The sequence below is a fragment of the Procambarus clarkii genome, chromosome 43 (assembly GCF_040958095.1).
Source record: "Procambarus clarkii isolate CNS0578487 chromosome 43, FALCON_Pclarkii_2.0, whole genome shotgun sequence".
In the NCBI taxonomy this organism is placed as follows: domain Eukaryota; kingdom Metazoa; phylum Arthropoda; class Malacostraca; order Decapoda; family Cambaridae; genus Procambarus; species Procambarus clarkii.
The window spans coordinates 36,109,921-36,125,887 of record NC_091192.1 but is presented as its reverse complement, the minus strand read 5'-3'; the positions used below and the strand labels follow the sequence as shown (position 1 = coordinate 36,125,887).

Sequence of the window (15,967 nt, the reverse complement as noted above, 5' to 3'; positions counted from 1 at the left end):
TCATAAACACTATACAGGCAGCCCTAGATCTATACTGGGGTTGTGGTCATGAAGAATCTGTGCAAAGCCCAACTTGTGCACAGGGAAGGTTGAAGGGCTGGGGCACCTTGAGAGCAGGTCAGATACCGGAGCTGAATTAGTGACAGGATAGGAAATACTATCACATGGCTCACAAAATAAATTTCCAGTTTTGACCAAACAAGCAATATCATTCAGACTGGATAAAACTCATAAAACATATCCTACAATATATTATTAAATACAGTACTACATTATTTTAAATACTACATTATTTAAATTATTAAATACTAAATACTACAATAAAGCATATCCTACAATTTGACCTCACCAGCGATGAGGTCAAAAGAAATCTGTTGGAGCTGAATGTGACAAAGGCTGTTGAGCCTGACAGAATTTCACTGTGGATACTAAAAGAAGGTGCAGAGGCACTAAGTGTGCCACTCTCTATGGTGTATAACAGGTCACTGGAAACAGGAGACCTACCGGAAAGTTGGAAGACAGCTAATGTAGTCCCAATATACAAAAAGGGTGACAGGCAAGAGACACTGAACTACAGGCCAGTTTCCCTAACTTGTATACCATGCAAGGTGATGGAGAAGATCGTGAGGAAAAGGCTCGTAGAATATCTGGAGGGAAATAGTTTTGTGACACACCATCAACATGGGTTCAGATGGTAAATCGTGCCTCACAGGATTAATAGAATTCTATGACCAAGCAACAAAAATTAGGCAAGAAAGAGAAGGGTGGGCAAACTGCATTTTCTTGGATTGTCAGAAAGCCTTTAACACAGTACCCCATAAAAGGCTGTTACAAAAGTTGGAGCAACAGGCAGGAGTAAAAGGTAAGGTGCTCCAGTGGAAAAGGGAGTATCTAAGCAACAGGAAACAGCGAGTAACTGTGAGGGGAGAGACATCCGAGTGGCGAGATGTTACTAGCGGAGTCCCACAGGGCTCTGCACTTGGACCCATTCTGTTTCTAGTATATGTAAATGATCTTCCAGAGGGTATAGACTCATTCCTCTCAATGTTTGCTGATGATGCAAAAATTATGAGAAGAATCAAGACAGATGAAGATAGACAGAGACTACAGGATGACCTGGACAAACTGGAGGAATGGTCTAGAAAATGGCTGCTAAAGTTCAACTCAGGGAAGTGTAAAGTAATGAAATTAGGTGAAGGGAGCAGAAGGCTGAACACAAGGTACCATCTGGGAGGTGAAATCCTGCAAGAGTCAAATAGAGAGAAAGATCTGGGGGGTTGATATCACACCGAACCTGTCCCCAGAGGCCCACATCAAAAGGATATCATCAGTGGCATATGCTAGGTTGGCCAATATAAAAAGTGCCTTTAGAAACTTGTGTAAGGAATCGTTCAGGACCCTGTATACCACTTATGTCAGACCAATCCTGGAATATGCAGCTCCTGCCTGGAGTCCATGTCTAGTTAAACTCAAGACAAAGTTAGACAAGATTCAGCGGTATGCCACCAGACTTGTCCAAGAACTGAGAGGTATGAGTTACGAGGAAAGGCTGAAGGAGCTAAACCTCATGTCCCTGGAAAATAGAAGAGTAAGGGGAGACATAAGCACCTACAAAATTCTCAGAGGAATTGACAGGGTGGACAAAGACAAACTCTTCAGCACGGGTGGAACATGAACAAGGGAACACAGGTGGAAACTTAGTACCCAAATGAACCACAGAGACATTAGAAAGAATTTTGTCAGTGTCAGAGTAGTTAGTAAATGGAATGCACTAGGAAGTGATGTGGTGGAGGCTGACTCCATACATAGTTTCAAATGTAGATATGATAGAACCCAGTAGGCTTGGGAATCTGTACACTAGTTGATTGACAGTTTAGAAGCAGACCAAAGAGGCAAGGCTCAACCCCCGCAAGCACAAATAGGTGAGTACTGGTTCGACCAAGTTGCAGGGCATCATTTACAAACGTTTGTGGTTCTGTATACAGTAGGATGCAAACAGATTTACTTACGTCTTGTCAAAAGTGGTTGCATACTGTATATCTGAGGAAAGAGGCCTTGTCTACTACTGTTTCATCCCAATCAGACAAAAATGAGAGGCAGAATGGTAACACATTGAACACCCAATCAATGTATACCATTGTGAGGCCTAAAGCCTTAATAGCCAGAAGACACACTATGATTGGAATCCAGTACCACAAAGGAGGAAACTAGAAAGAACCTGCCCACCTCCTCATTTGAGGTAATGCACCTATGGTGAATTTTTAAGATCAAAAGAAGAATGGAGTCCCTCGGGAGAAAAGCAATCTACATTGTTTCACACAATCTACATTGCTACTATATATTTTCTGAACATTGTTGTGAGATTACCCCAACATGAGAGACCAATGTGTGTTCCCCATGTGATGACGGCTCGAGACAAAAAGAACAGTTCATTCCAGACATGTCAGTGAAAGGCTTCTGATGGAGTCATAGACTGCCAGGGTGACAAAGTCTGAAAACCCTCCAGAAGAAATCTCCGAACGAGATCACTCAGAGGGACATAACTCCTGAGCTTGTGAGCAGTGGAATGAAGGCAGCAGTTCAGTGCTTAGAGCCAGACATAGACAACATGATACACAATGCAAGCAAAATTGACGTGAGTGAAGAGTTGCTTGTGATCCTCATGAGAGGCAGTGGTGCTTTCCAAAGACCATATCATGAAGAGACCTAGTCAATCAGACACATGTTCTAGGCATTCATTGTCCTAATTATGTCTACTTTAAGACAAGAATGGGAGAGAACAGTCCATGATCAAAACACAAAAGTCAATATGCAAATATGGCCAGAAATAACACAATTAAGTTAGTAATAGTCAGAAGAAAGTTTTAGGCCAGTATGGATTTATAGCACTGGTTATGAAAGAGAATATTCAAGAGTTCCAGGTACAATCTAGTTCATAGATATTATCGAGGATATCACCACGAGTGACGTTGACGCTGTAGTGATGTAGTTCAAGGAGACACTTATCGTTAACAGTGCCAAAGACTTTTTGAAGGTCAACAAATATTAATATATATTTTTTGTCAAGAACTGAATGCACCAGCTAAGCATATTTATTATAGCATTGTTGGCGATCTTTAGGGATTTGATGCCAAATTGATAAAATGAATAGTATATCATGTGCAGCCAGGTAGGAGTTAAGCAGTACCAGGGAAGACTCAGAATTCAAGTGAATTGTAGTAGTTACATGCACTAAAACACAATTCTTTTTTTATTATAAATTAATGCTAGTTTTTCAGTGATTGGCTGCTTTACTTTTAAGTGAACATATTATGGAAGTATAATCTGAAGAAGTTGTTAGTAGTAGATAGTGTATTGGGATAGTTGACCACAAGATGGTCATATATATATATATATTGGCTTGTGATTCTGGCATCTTATTTGCTGGGGGGGGGGGGTGTTCTACTGATAAGAAGAAACTAATGATATTCAGTGGCAGGATCATTGGTTAAGAACATGCTTCCATTGTCTCCTGCAAGGCATATCACATTTCTATTTGACCTTTTCTTTGATTCCAGTACCTGGAATTTTTTCTACTATATTTTTTGTATTAATCTTTACTTGAAGAAATTAATTTTCATAACACGGTAGTTTCTTTTAGTGATTTTCAATATTATTGTTTAAATAGTACAGTATCTCTTTGTAATTTATCTTGAAATACCTCCTATATTTCTTTGCTCATATTCATGGTTTTTGTTGATTTATTAAAATGCACCCATTTTGGTGGTAGTTTGCTTAGTTAGCATATGATGTGTACTGTATTTTAAAGACTGTATTCTATGAAGAAATGTGTCTATACTAGCACTGATGTTTTTCTTTCTGCAGTTTGTTACAGTTTACCAGTTTATTAGTTCAGTGAATTTGCTAGTGTGGGCTTCATTATGGACCTTGCTACTTTTATAATTAATGCCAATTTTGTTTAATTACAGCCAGCTACTTTTATTACTTAGATTTCTACAGACTTACTTTTACCATTAGAGCCTGTTGCCTTTATCATAACAGCACACTACTTTATTCATGGGTCCCTTACTACAGTATCTCCAAATTCATACACTACTATGAATTTAACTGCACGATGTACAGCACTGTTATTTTAGGTAAATGAACAATTATTCATATATCAGTCATTACTTTTTCACGTCAAACTCGAGGGTTGGCTTCCGTTGCAAGAATAGGGTACGAAGCGAACGCAACAAACTTGGTAAATATTAATCACTGTGGCCCACTTTTCACAAGGGTGTAATCACCATTTTAAGATAAATCTCCTTTAATCCAATAGAACACAATAGTTTTTGAAGAGGTAAAAATCCCATAGGAAACATTGCTATTCAACATAAAAAATGCAGTTATTTATTTTGTATATTTTAATGAGAACTACATGGAACACAGCACCACACAACATGAGGTGAGAAGCAGCAAGCAAGAAATTAATTTATATAAAAAATTCTACCAGTGTGCCATGTGCACTGAATGAGAAAATTATGTCAACAGAAAGTTTAGTTAAAAAAATTTAATATTAAGATGACAATTTTCATATTATATTTATAGCCACAACTTGTGATGTTTCAACTTACCACTTACAAAACCCATTGTGCCAGGTGATAACCACTTTAATATCTTCTCTAGCCTACTACATAGTACTCTTTATGGCTGAATGACACTCCTCCTACAGCAGCCATAGAGTACTTCCTTTCTCCCAGGTCACTTGTAGTGAGTGTAGTGTGGTGACTGCAACATTACTGTACCATGGTCTCTCTTGTGTCATCAGTGTCACTCACAGAACCAGTAGCTTCTCCCTTGTATGATGCATCCTAATGCATTTCGATTTTCTACATGATGGTGTATCACAGCTCCCCTGTGGATGGTTGCAAAGTTTTATAAAAATTCAAGCACTGCATTAACCTACTATCTTTGCAAATGCATTTTATTGCATTTCACTAGATATCCAGATGGTTAATTATTATAGAATTATCTATCTCAACTCAACACAAACACAGCCTGATTCTGATGAACGGCAATTTTTTTTCCAAGAGAACTACAGAAGTGTAGATGTATTATTCAGTACTTTGTAATACAATAAAAATACTTTATTCTAAGCAATGTATATTTTCAAAACATATAATTATTGTATGGTGAGAGTTGTATAAAGTGGAAATCTAAAAATGGAAAATGTTTATGTATACTGTACTAATATAATGCTGAGGTGTGGCACATAACTGGGCTCACAGTTCCTGGTTGCAATTCTTGATGATTAATCCTTTCATTACTTGTAAACAAGTCATATTTATGTTTCACATATCATTGTACTGAAGACCATATCAGATTGTAGCGATATGTAAAGAGCAACTCCAGAATTGTCTGAATAATGAATCCCTACTTAGTCCTAGGGATGGGCACATTTAAAACACAGGACCATGGGATACTGCACTATTTGGATGCAGGTCCAATCTGAGCATAACAATTTTACTAATGTGATATGAAGTTCATTGAAGGTCAAAAGTGCTACAGAGTAGAGCACTCCAGTCAGTCCACTGGAAGAGTGTGGAGCAGCTACAAAATTATTGCTTTCTCAGTTGTTTAATGGGCTTCAAGAAAACAAATGTGTTTAAGGATCTCAAGTCAACCCGTTCTCACACTATTCTGTTTAAAGCAGCAGCTGTCCTTCCCAGACATATTCATCCATTTTAACATGCTGTGTATTAAAAATTGGTTTGTTCTCATATATAAATTAATATTCTTATACATAAAAATTGTATGTATAGTTTGGCGTAGGTTAGGTTAGGTTAGGTTAGGTGTTTAGGTTCTACTGGTAATTATTTGTCTTTGAAGTACATGGGTGAAACATTTATAGAATTGTGGTTCAAACCGACCGGTTCGACCACTCACATGACAAAACTCATTGAAGCAAAATTAAATTCCTCTGGACATTGACCAAGCCCCAGTAATGCAGTCACAGAGTAAAAAGTAAAGACAGCATGAAGTTTTAAATGCAAAAATGAATGCACAATTAAGTGATTATAATAAAAATTAGCATCATGAAAAATCTAAATACTTGCTAATGTTTAAACTGTGGGATAGATATACCAAAACCAAAGGGCTAAGAATAATATGGTTAGTATTTATTTAGCATAAAAGTAATATGTACTGTATTGCATTTTAACTGAAGAATCTGTACTTTATCTAGCCTAGTAGCAGAAGTTAGTTTTGTGTATGATTAAGTTGACATTGCAAAAGTTTAATTTTTTACAAATTTCTAAAATCTTACTCACTTTCAATGATCCATACTTAGTATTATTACTACTAAAATGGTAATTTGGCTTCACAACCTAGCTGTTCATTAGTTCAGCTAAAAATCTCCATGTATAAACTAATTGTAATTATACAATGTTTTATTAATTTTTTTACACAGTATATATTAGTAAGAGTACAGGTTCAACAATTAATGTTCAATAACAGCAGAACATAGGTTGATATTTAGAATGCAAGGTAGGTCACATAAGAATTAGGTAGGTCTTAGTTTCTCTATAAATAGGTTGAGAGAGGGACAGTCTTTGATGTGATTAGGGAGGTCATTCTACATTCTTGATTTACAGAGCATTTCTACTTTGGTTAAGTCGCACTTTTGGAGTATCAAAAAATATATGTTTCTAGTGTGGTGCCCATGGGTTCCATTACAGCCCTCTAAGAAGTGCTTAAGGTCGGGATTAGCATTCCAGTTTTTTATATATACCGTATATAAGCGTACACTTGAGAGAATGTGGTGTGACTTAATATTTAATATTCAAAGATTTAAGTAAGTGCTCTCTGGGGCTAGAAGTTAAGCCTAAAGTCAACACTGTCTTGCCAAAAATGAAATCAACATAATAAACTAAATTATCTTGGCTCGCAAAAGTAACTTTTGAGTTATCGCGTTTTGACCAAATTAGGATAAAAGGAAGCGCAGCCAAGTTTCCGGTACAGATAATAACAAGAAAAGAAGTTAAGATGATGACACATTTAGACAAGACTCTGGATGAGCAGAACAAAAGTTAGGAAAAACTCCATGGCAGAGTTACAGCCGCACAGAAAAGAAAATAATGGAGAAAATATTAAACAAATCGCAGATTTTGTTGGGTCGGACCCAGGATGTCCTCTCTTGACACAAAAGTAAACAATGCTGGTGCCGTCTCGCCTGTGGTTGGCGGAGACGATACGGCGCTGACCAATTACAGGCCGGTGCCGTCCTCTCCGGCGGCGTCAGCCACTCAGCGGCCACCTTGCCGTCTCCCAGTAACCAATCACCGCTGAGGGGAGCCATCCTTGAGGAAGCGAGGGGTCCTATCTTGTTTACATCTGGCGGCTGGAGCAGTGTGTCAACTGGAGGAGACAATATTATTTATGTCCACCAGGTGAGGCTGTAGCTCCCTGTCCCCCTGCCACCGTCTCCCACACCCAGGCACGCCCTCCCTCCACCCCACACCTCACGCCTGCCACTCCCACTCCTGCTCCCGGTAGGCCAACATGCCCAAAGGAAGCAGACTTAAAATCATTAGTGACATTAAATTGCTAAGAAAGGTCGTCTTGCACTATATATTAAATAATGTAATGGGTACACGAGTGAAAATGGCAGGATCTTAAAAAATTACCTGCCATGTTGGGGCCAGCAATCCGGCAGTTTCTTAATCATGTTCTTAATATATTTTCTTGCTTAAATCTGCATTCAATCAGTGCATCACCATGTTGACTTACATCCAAGAGGTTTCATGCCTCATTTGTAGGTACGTAGGTTTATGATTATAGTGACACTGTACTCTCGGGCCCTACCATGTCGGCCGAGGGACAGCACGCTGGGCTTGTGATCCTGTGGTCCCGGGTTCGATCCCGGGTGTCGGCGAGAAACAATGGGCAGTTCCTTTCACCCTATGCCCCTGTTACCTAGCAGTAAATAGGTACCTGGGTGTTATTTGTCAAGGGCTGCTTCCTGGGGGTGGAGGCCTGGTCGAGGACCAGGCCACGGAGACACTAAAGCCCCAAAATCATCTTAAGATAACCACGACGAAACCATTTGGTACTGTGATACTTTAGATTATACAAAAAATTTAATTTACACTACATCCCTTTCAATTTTCTTGATGGTTTATACCTATGTCTTTATAGAAAATCACAAGTTTCAGTAAAACTCGGATTTTGGTTGAAAAGTTAAGCACCGTCAAACCACTTGGGCTGAACGGTTGAGCGACTGGTTCACCTCGTGCAGGTCAGCGTTCAATCCCCAGCCCGTCCAAGTGGTTGGGCACCATTCCTTCCCCTTCCCCCCCCCCCCCCCCTGTCCCATCCCAAATCCTCATCCTGATTCCTTCCAAGTAGTGGTAATACAGTAGTGGTAATGGCTAGGTTCTTTTCCCTGATAGTTCCAACCCCTCCCCCATTACATATTTTGGATGGTTCATGAAACCCCCATTTTCAAATGCATCTTTCTTGGCTCCTAACTGAGCAAGAAGAATGATTCAAAGGTAACCCTTTCAAAGTTCATATTATGAGGAACACTTAAAATTGATTTAATAGATGAGATAATTTATATTTTTAAGGGGATAAAGGTTAATAAATAGTTCCAAAATTTACATAGTGAAGGCAAAACCAACCATATGTGTACAAATGGCAGTCTAGAAATTCATGTGTATTTGTTGTAAATCTTGCAAATATATATTTGGATATTGGCAAGTTGACTGAAAAAAAGTTAAAACAAAATTATCATCACAACGGGTTTCTATAAGGACGATGAAGGAAGTTGGATCTATGCAGAAAAGTTGGTGTGTGTCAGTATAAAAAATACAAGATAAAGATATTTTCCGAAAGAAGTACAAACAAAATTGCTTCTTACTGGGTGAGATAGAGAAATTGATACTAATGTAAGATTTTAATCTTATGCAAGTTTAAAACCTAAATTGTCATTGCTGGTGGGCAAAGAAAAGCAACTTGTAATTACCTAAGTGTAGTTACAGGATGAGAGCTACGCTCGTGGTGTCCCGTCTACCCAGCACTCTTTGTCATACTGTATAACGCTTTGAAGCTACTGACAATTTTAGCCTCCACCACCTTCTCACTTAACTTGTTCCAACCGTCTACCACTCTGTTTGCGAAAGTGAATTTTCTTGTATGTCTTCGGCATCTTTGTTTAGTCAGTTTATATCTATGACCTCTTGTTCTTGAAATTCCAGGTCTCGGGAAATCTTCCCTATCGATTTTATCAATTCCTGTTACTATTTTGTACGTAGTGATCATATCGCCTCTTTTTTTCTTCTGTCTTTTAGTTATGGCATATTTAATACCTCTGATCTCTCCTCATAGCTCTTGCCCTTCAGTTCTGGGAACCTCTTAGTAGCATGTCTTTGCAGCTTTTCCAGTTTGTTGATGTGCTTCTTAAGATATGGACACAACACAACCGCTGCATATTCTAGCTTTGGCCTAACAAAAGTCGTGAACAATTTCTTTAGTATTTTGCCATCCATGTATTTAAAAGCAATTCTGAAGTTAGAAAGCATGGCATAGGCTCCTCGCACAACGTTCTTTATGTAGTCCTCAGGTGATAGTTTTCTATCTAGGACCACCCCTAGATCTCTTTCTTTATCAGAATTCTTTAAAGATTTCTCACATAATTTATAGGCTGTGTGGGGGTCTATGTTCTCCTATTCCACATTCCATAACTTGGCATTTATTAACATTAAATTCCATTTGCCAAGTGGTGCTCCATCTACTTATTTTGTCCAGGTCTTCTTGAAGGGCATGACAATCATCTAAGTTTCTTATCCTTCCTATTATCTTAGCATCATCAGCAAACATGTTCATATAATTCTGTATACCAACTGGTAGATCATTTATGTAGACAATAAACATCACTGGTGCAAGAACTGAACCCTGTGATACTCCACTTGTGACATTTTTCCAGTCCGATACATTGCCTCTGATTACTGTCCTCATTTTTCTGTCGGTAAGAAAATTTTTCATCCATGTTAGAAGCTTGCCTGTCACCCCACCAATATTTTCCACTTTCAAGAACAACCTCTTATGTGGAACTCTGTCGAAAGCCTTTTGTAGGTCCAGATAGAAGCAGTCATCCCAACCATCTCTTTCCTGTAAAATTCTGTGGCTCGATCATAGAAACTGAGTAAATTCAATACACTGGATCTTCCAGATCGAAAACCATACTGTCTGTCTGATATTATATCATTTCTCTCCAGGTGTTCTACCCATTAAGTTTTTATTATTTTTTCCAATACTTTCACTATTACACTTGTCAATGATACAGGTCTATAATTGATGGGGTCTTCCCTGTTGCCACTTTTGTAGATTGGAACTATGTTAACCTTTTTCCACACATCTGCTAGGACTCCTGTACACAGGGATGCCTGAAAGATCAGGTGAAGTGGAATGCTGAGCTCAGATGCACATTCTCTCAGAACCCATGGTGAAACTCCATCTGGGCCAACTGCTTTGTTCTTACTCGGCTCCTTCAGCATATTTTCCACTTCATCTCTAGATACCTCTATACGCTCTATGTTGTTCTCTGGAATTCTTATTGTCTGGTTCTCTGAAGATTTCATTTTGTACAAACACACTTTGGAACTTTTCGTTTAATGTTTCACACATTTCCTTTTCATTTTCCGTGAATCTGTTTCCCATTTTCAACCTCTGGATGTTATCCTTTACCTGCAATTTGTTGTTTATGAATTTGTAGAATAGGCCTGGTTCTGTTTTACATTTATCCGCTATCCCTTTTTCAAAATTTCTTTCTGCCTCTCCTTACTGCTGTATAGTAGTTTCTCGCATCTTTGTATCGCTGGTATGTTTGGGGGTCTGGCCTCTTCCTATATTGATTCCATTTTTGTGTCTTTTGGTCTCTGGCCCTCTTGTAATTTCTGTTGAACCAGTCCTGTTTTCTGGCCCTGCATCTCTGTTTTGGTATGAATATTTGTGTGCCTTCATCGTATATTTTGCAAAATTTGGCATACATTTCATATACTTTCCTGCCTAGCAACAAGTCTGTCCAATTACACTCATTAAATTTTTTTTAAAGTTCCCTATAGTGACCTCTTCTTAAATAGAGTTTATCAACTGTTTCAATGTCCCCATTTTCTTCTAGATGATATCTTAAAGCATATTTAATGTCTAACAGGAAGTGATCACTCTTTTTTCCCAAGGGAGGAAGGTACTGGATGTCAAATATCTCTTTTTCTTTCCTGGTGAATACTAGATCCAGTGCTGATGGTACATCTCCTTCCCTCATTCTTGTGGCCTGCTTTATGTGTTGATACAAGAATGTCTCCAAAATAAGGTTCACAAATCTGCATGTCCAAAAGTCCTTCGTTCTTGTTTCATAGGCCTCACAGTCTATTGCTTTAAAGTTGAAGTCCTCCAGTATCAACAGTCGTGATTTATCTTTATCTGCTTGTACAATAATATATCTCATGACCATTATGAGGCCCTCTCGTTTGTCATCCAGTTCTTCCTTTGTCCATGTGTTGCTTGCTGGTGGGCTGTAGGCATTTAAAATTATCAGCTTATCAGCCTGATTCCAGACCTGCAATGCCATTATGTCAATATCTCGAGGGTTTTCAAATATTAACACTCTTGCCTTCAGGTATTCTTTCACCAGTGCAGCCACATATTGTGTGTGCACATATGTGCCCATTATGCACATACATATTGTAGAATATGTTCTGTTGATTACTACTGATCGATTAACTCTGGAAATACATACAGCAACAACTGATGATTTCATTAAAATTCTTTGATATAACTTTTCCCTCACACATGATCACAATACTGGTATTACAAAATATCAGTCAACAAATGAAGAACACCAAACACAGTCTACATTACAAAGACGTGCTTGTTCCTGAAGATTGATCAGAAAACTATCCAATCATCACACAAGATGCCCCTCAATTTTCATTGGATAAGCTGTCAGGTCACACTCCATCCATATGTAATATAAGATGGATGGAGAATTGATGCAGAGCAGTTGTTGTACTGTATTGTCAGCAATTGTCTCGACTAAACATCCGCAGTTTTTCCTTTCCAATATTCAAATTAATATTTGCAGTATTTTCAACCAAATACAGTGGTATCTCGAATAACGAATTTAATCCGTTCCGGCGCCGTCGTCGTCATGTGAAATGGACGTCATACAAAACGAATTTTCCCATTGACATTAATGGAAATCAAATTAATCCATTCTACCACCGAAAAACATCAGTATGATATTCGATGTTTTAAATAATGGAGCAGCCTACCTTACATACACTGCACAAACCTTTATGACATTTTCTTTCTTCAAATTTGTTCAATATTTATTTTTCATTTGTCGTATAGAAAAAGGTTTGTTCCGTGGTCGGCAGGTAGGCTGCTCCACGTGTCCTAAATAAAAAAAAAACGCAAAATAAAAAGAACAGTTGAAACAATTTGGAAAATGGACAAATGCCATAAAGGTTCGTTCAGTGTTTGACGGGTATGCTGCTCCATTATAACAATCTTTGTTTCAAATGTGTTCCATTTGTTTTGTATTTTTCATGTACGTCTCAATAATGGAGCAGCCTACCCGACAAACACTGAACAAACCTTTATGGCATTTGTCCATTTTTCAAATTGTTTCAACTGTTTTTTTTAATTTTTAATTTTTTTTTATTTAAGAAACATGGAGCAGCCTACCTGTAGATAACCGAACGAACCTTTTTGACATTTGTTCTGATTTTTAAAATTCTTTTTTATTATTATTATTATTATTTTCGTTTTTTATGTAAGAAACATGGAGCAGCCTACCTGCCGACCACCAAATGAACCTTTTGCTCTAAGGCAAATGAAAAATAAATATTGAACAAATTTGAAGAAAGAAAAATGTCATAAAGGTTTGTGCAGTGTGTGTACTGTAGGCTGCTCCATTATTGAGATGTAAATGACAAATACAAAACAAATGGAACACATTTGAAACAAAGATGGTTATAATGGAGCAGCCTACCTGCCAAACACCGAACGAACCTTTTTGACATTTGTTGTATTTCAGAAATTTCTTTTTTCTACTAAAACATCAATGCTTTGCAACTTCTCAGCAGTCACCCCTTTTTTTCCCAGCATCATTAGCATCTTTAAACAAGAACAACATAATTTATTTGCATCGTTGGAGGTGTCCAAGAATGTGCAAGAAGCAGCGCTACCCCACCATGTGGTGTTGACGTTACTCAAACGAGCGTTCACCATACGGGACGATTTGTCGCCGGTCGTTACCCAAAATGTTCGCCTTTTGGGGCGATCGTTATGGGAGGTACCACTGTACTAATGAATTTCTAGACTGCCGAATATGCATGTATGGTTGATCTTTATTCAATAAATTGTTGTATGCAGTACTGTATATAAATTCATTCTCTTTACAAAGCTTACAAGCCAGTCTTACCTTTTACGATAATCATGAGCTGTCCCCTCAAAAGTGGTTCCCAGGCACCTCATTCATCCCAGATGCCAATGACTTCCCTTCCAACAGTCAATAATCATAAGGGCTCTGTACTCGTCTAATTGTGCTTGTGGAGCTTGAGCTTCGGCTCTTTGGTCCTGCCTCTTTTACTGTCAACCAACCTGTGTATAGATTCCTGAGCCTATTGACCTGTGTCATATCTATATTTGAAACTGCGAATGAAGTCTGTCTCCACCACATCATTTCCTAATGCATTCTACTGTATTTGTTAACGACTCTGACACTAACAAGGTTCTTTCTAATGTCTCTAAGGGTCATTTGGGTACTTAATTTCCATCTGTGTCCCCTAGTGCATATGCTCTCTGTGTTAAATAAACTGTCCTTATCCACCCTATTAATTCCTCTAAGAATTTTGTATGTGGTGATCATGTCTTCCCTAACTCTTCAGTCTTCCAGCGACGTGAGGATTAGTTCTCATAATCACATCTCATAGCTCATTCTCCCTCAGCTCAAGTAATAGTCTGGTGACATACCTCTGAACCTTCTCCAATTTAGTCTTGGGCTTGACAAGCTACAGACTCCATGCTGGAGCTGCATACTCCAGGACTGGTCTGACATATGTGGTATACAATGTTCTGAATGATTCCTTAAACAAGTTTCTAAAGGCTGTTCTTATGTTGGCCAACCTGGCATATGCTGCTGCTGCTATCCTCTTGATGTGGGCTTATATATACAGTATGTCTGTATTATATCCAAAGTACACGACAACAGGAATTATAGCAATTGTTCTTGACTGTTTGCATATCTGCTTGTCCAGGTCAGTTCACTGTTACCTTTGCTTCTGGGGGGGGGGGGTCTAATGAATGTTTTCCAGCTTGTTGTCTACCAGAATGGTAGTTAGTCTCATTCGCCCGATCCCAAGCCATGTCGTTAAAGAAAATCATAACCCTCTGAACAATATCCCTTCAGTAACTATAGCTTATTACTTTATGCTGTTTGTGTTTAATACTTTTTCATTTGATGTTGTGTGTTTATGATTAGTTGGGAACCTTTCACTTACTAACACTCCAATATCAGTACAGGATTAGCAGCCTGGGAAAGTGCTCCCTGGCAAGATGATACAACCCAGTTTGTTCAGGGAGGAGGAGTTGACAGCACAGCAGTTGGAGTCTGGCAAGGCTGTTCGTCGCTTCTCTTACCGACATCGGCCAGAAAATGGAAAGCTCAAGATCAGGCGTGAAACCAGTCACATCATCTGGACAGCTGCACAAAGTGCCTGTGATGTTATTAGTAAGTATTTTTATGCAATGAATGGAAAATAAATTAAACAGGTATTTAACAGGTGAGGGAATTAGAGATGGTACATTTGTTCTGTTTGGTACTTTAACCCTTAAGTTGCGCAACACATCATATGATGGGTTGAGTGACTTGCTATAAATTGGGCATCTCATCATATGATGTATTGGAGTACTACGCAAGATTTAAACGGCCCGCGGATACACAGGGTTCACCACACAATCATCAGGGCTCTTGTAAACAGACACCATTTTTTTTTTAAATCATGGGCCAAATTCCTGGGTGTGAGGGGCCTCAGTATTGAGTGAGCCACCAAGCCTGATGCATGCATCATGAACTCACAGCACTGCTGTTCAGCTTGTGATCACAGCAGTGCCTAAAAATGCTATAATATACATGTTCATGCTATTATTTAGCGATGATATTATTACAGAAGACCCCTGACTGTGATAAAAATGACCAGGATTCTGATAATAGCAGGATTGTTGTGATAATTAGCGCTGTAGTGGGAGGAGTAATCTTGGTGGGGTGGGAGGTAGCATTGTCTGCTGACTCTGTGTGACCACCTTTTACTGTCTGGACTCACTATACCAGCTTAGTTGTTCGCTATGGTAAACAAAACATGCAGATACTTGTATATAACGTCTGTATATAAAAGCAAAAACAATATGGTGGGAGGAGAATTGTGGCGAGTCAGGTGAGGTGAGGGAGGGAGTGGCAGCCAGTGGCGGGCTACCACTGGCTACCACTGCCACTCAGCATACCAACTTAGTGGTTCGTTATGGTGAACACGAATGTAGATACGTGTATATAACATGTATATACAGTGTAATAACAGCAAAAGGAGTGTGTGGAAGAAGCCATTTTGGTGATGGGTGCATCATGCAGATGGCAACAACTGTATGATTTGTCATGTTGGTAGGGGTGGCCACTGTGCTCTTTGGGCATTATACCGGCTTAGTTGAACAGTTATGGTGAACAAAACATGTAGATGCTTATATATAACATCTGTGTATAGGGCAATAACACCACAAATAGTATTGTTGGGGGTGAAATTTTAGTGCGTCTCACCTTGAATGTGTGAGGGAAGCAGCCGCCACCTGACTGTAAGTAGCGACGTCTCTTAGTGCCTGAACTAACTATATCAACTTAGTTGTACAGTTGTGATGAACAAAACTTGTAGATACT

The 15,967-nt window shown here is 38.8% G+C and overlaps 2 protein-coding genes across 7 annotated transcripts in view; one reads left to right on the top strand and one right to left on the bottom strand.

Annotated features, from left to right (window-relative positions):
* The window catches only part of LOC123755967 (beta-1,3-glucosyltransferase), a 43,726-nt gene extending 36,544 nt beyond the window's left edge, over positions 1 to 7,182 (bottom strand). Inside the window, exons 1-2 of one of the 2 annotated variants that reach the window (XM_045738978.2) lie at positions 7,134 to 7,182; positions 4,614 to 4,894 (exon numbers count right to left, since the gene is read on the bottom strand). In XM_045738978.2, the coding sequence (XP_045594934.2) occupies positions 4,614 to 4,629 (16 nt within the window). In that variant the 5' untranslated portion in view covers positions 4,630 to 4,894; positions 7,134 to 7,182. Of the gene's footprint in view, positions 1 to 4,613; positions 4,895 to 6,308; positions 6,945 to 7,133 lie in introns of those variants that run through there. The other variant, XM_069300258.1, reaches the window with a different exon arrangement.
* Positions 7,183 to 7,208: 26 nt separating this feature from the next.
* sl (small wing phospholipase C gamma 1) overlaps positions 7,209 to 15,967 on the top strand; it is a 171,531-nt gene continuing 162,772 nt past the window's right edge. For 2 of the 5 annotated variants that reach the window (XM_045738972.2, XM_069300256.1), the window contains exons 1-2: positions 7,209 to 7,427; positions 14,561 to 14,773. In XM_045738972.2, the coding sequence (XP_045594928.1) occupies positions 14,599 to 14,773 (175 nt within the window). In that variant the 5' untranslated portion in view covers positions 7,209 to 7,427; positions 14,561 to 14,598. Of the gene's footprint in view, positions 7,530 to 14,560; positions 14,774 to 15,967 lie in introns of all 5 variants that reach the window. The other 3 variants (XM_069300253.1, XM_069300254.1, XM_069300255.1) reach the window with 3 other exon arrangements.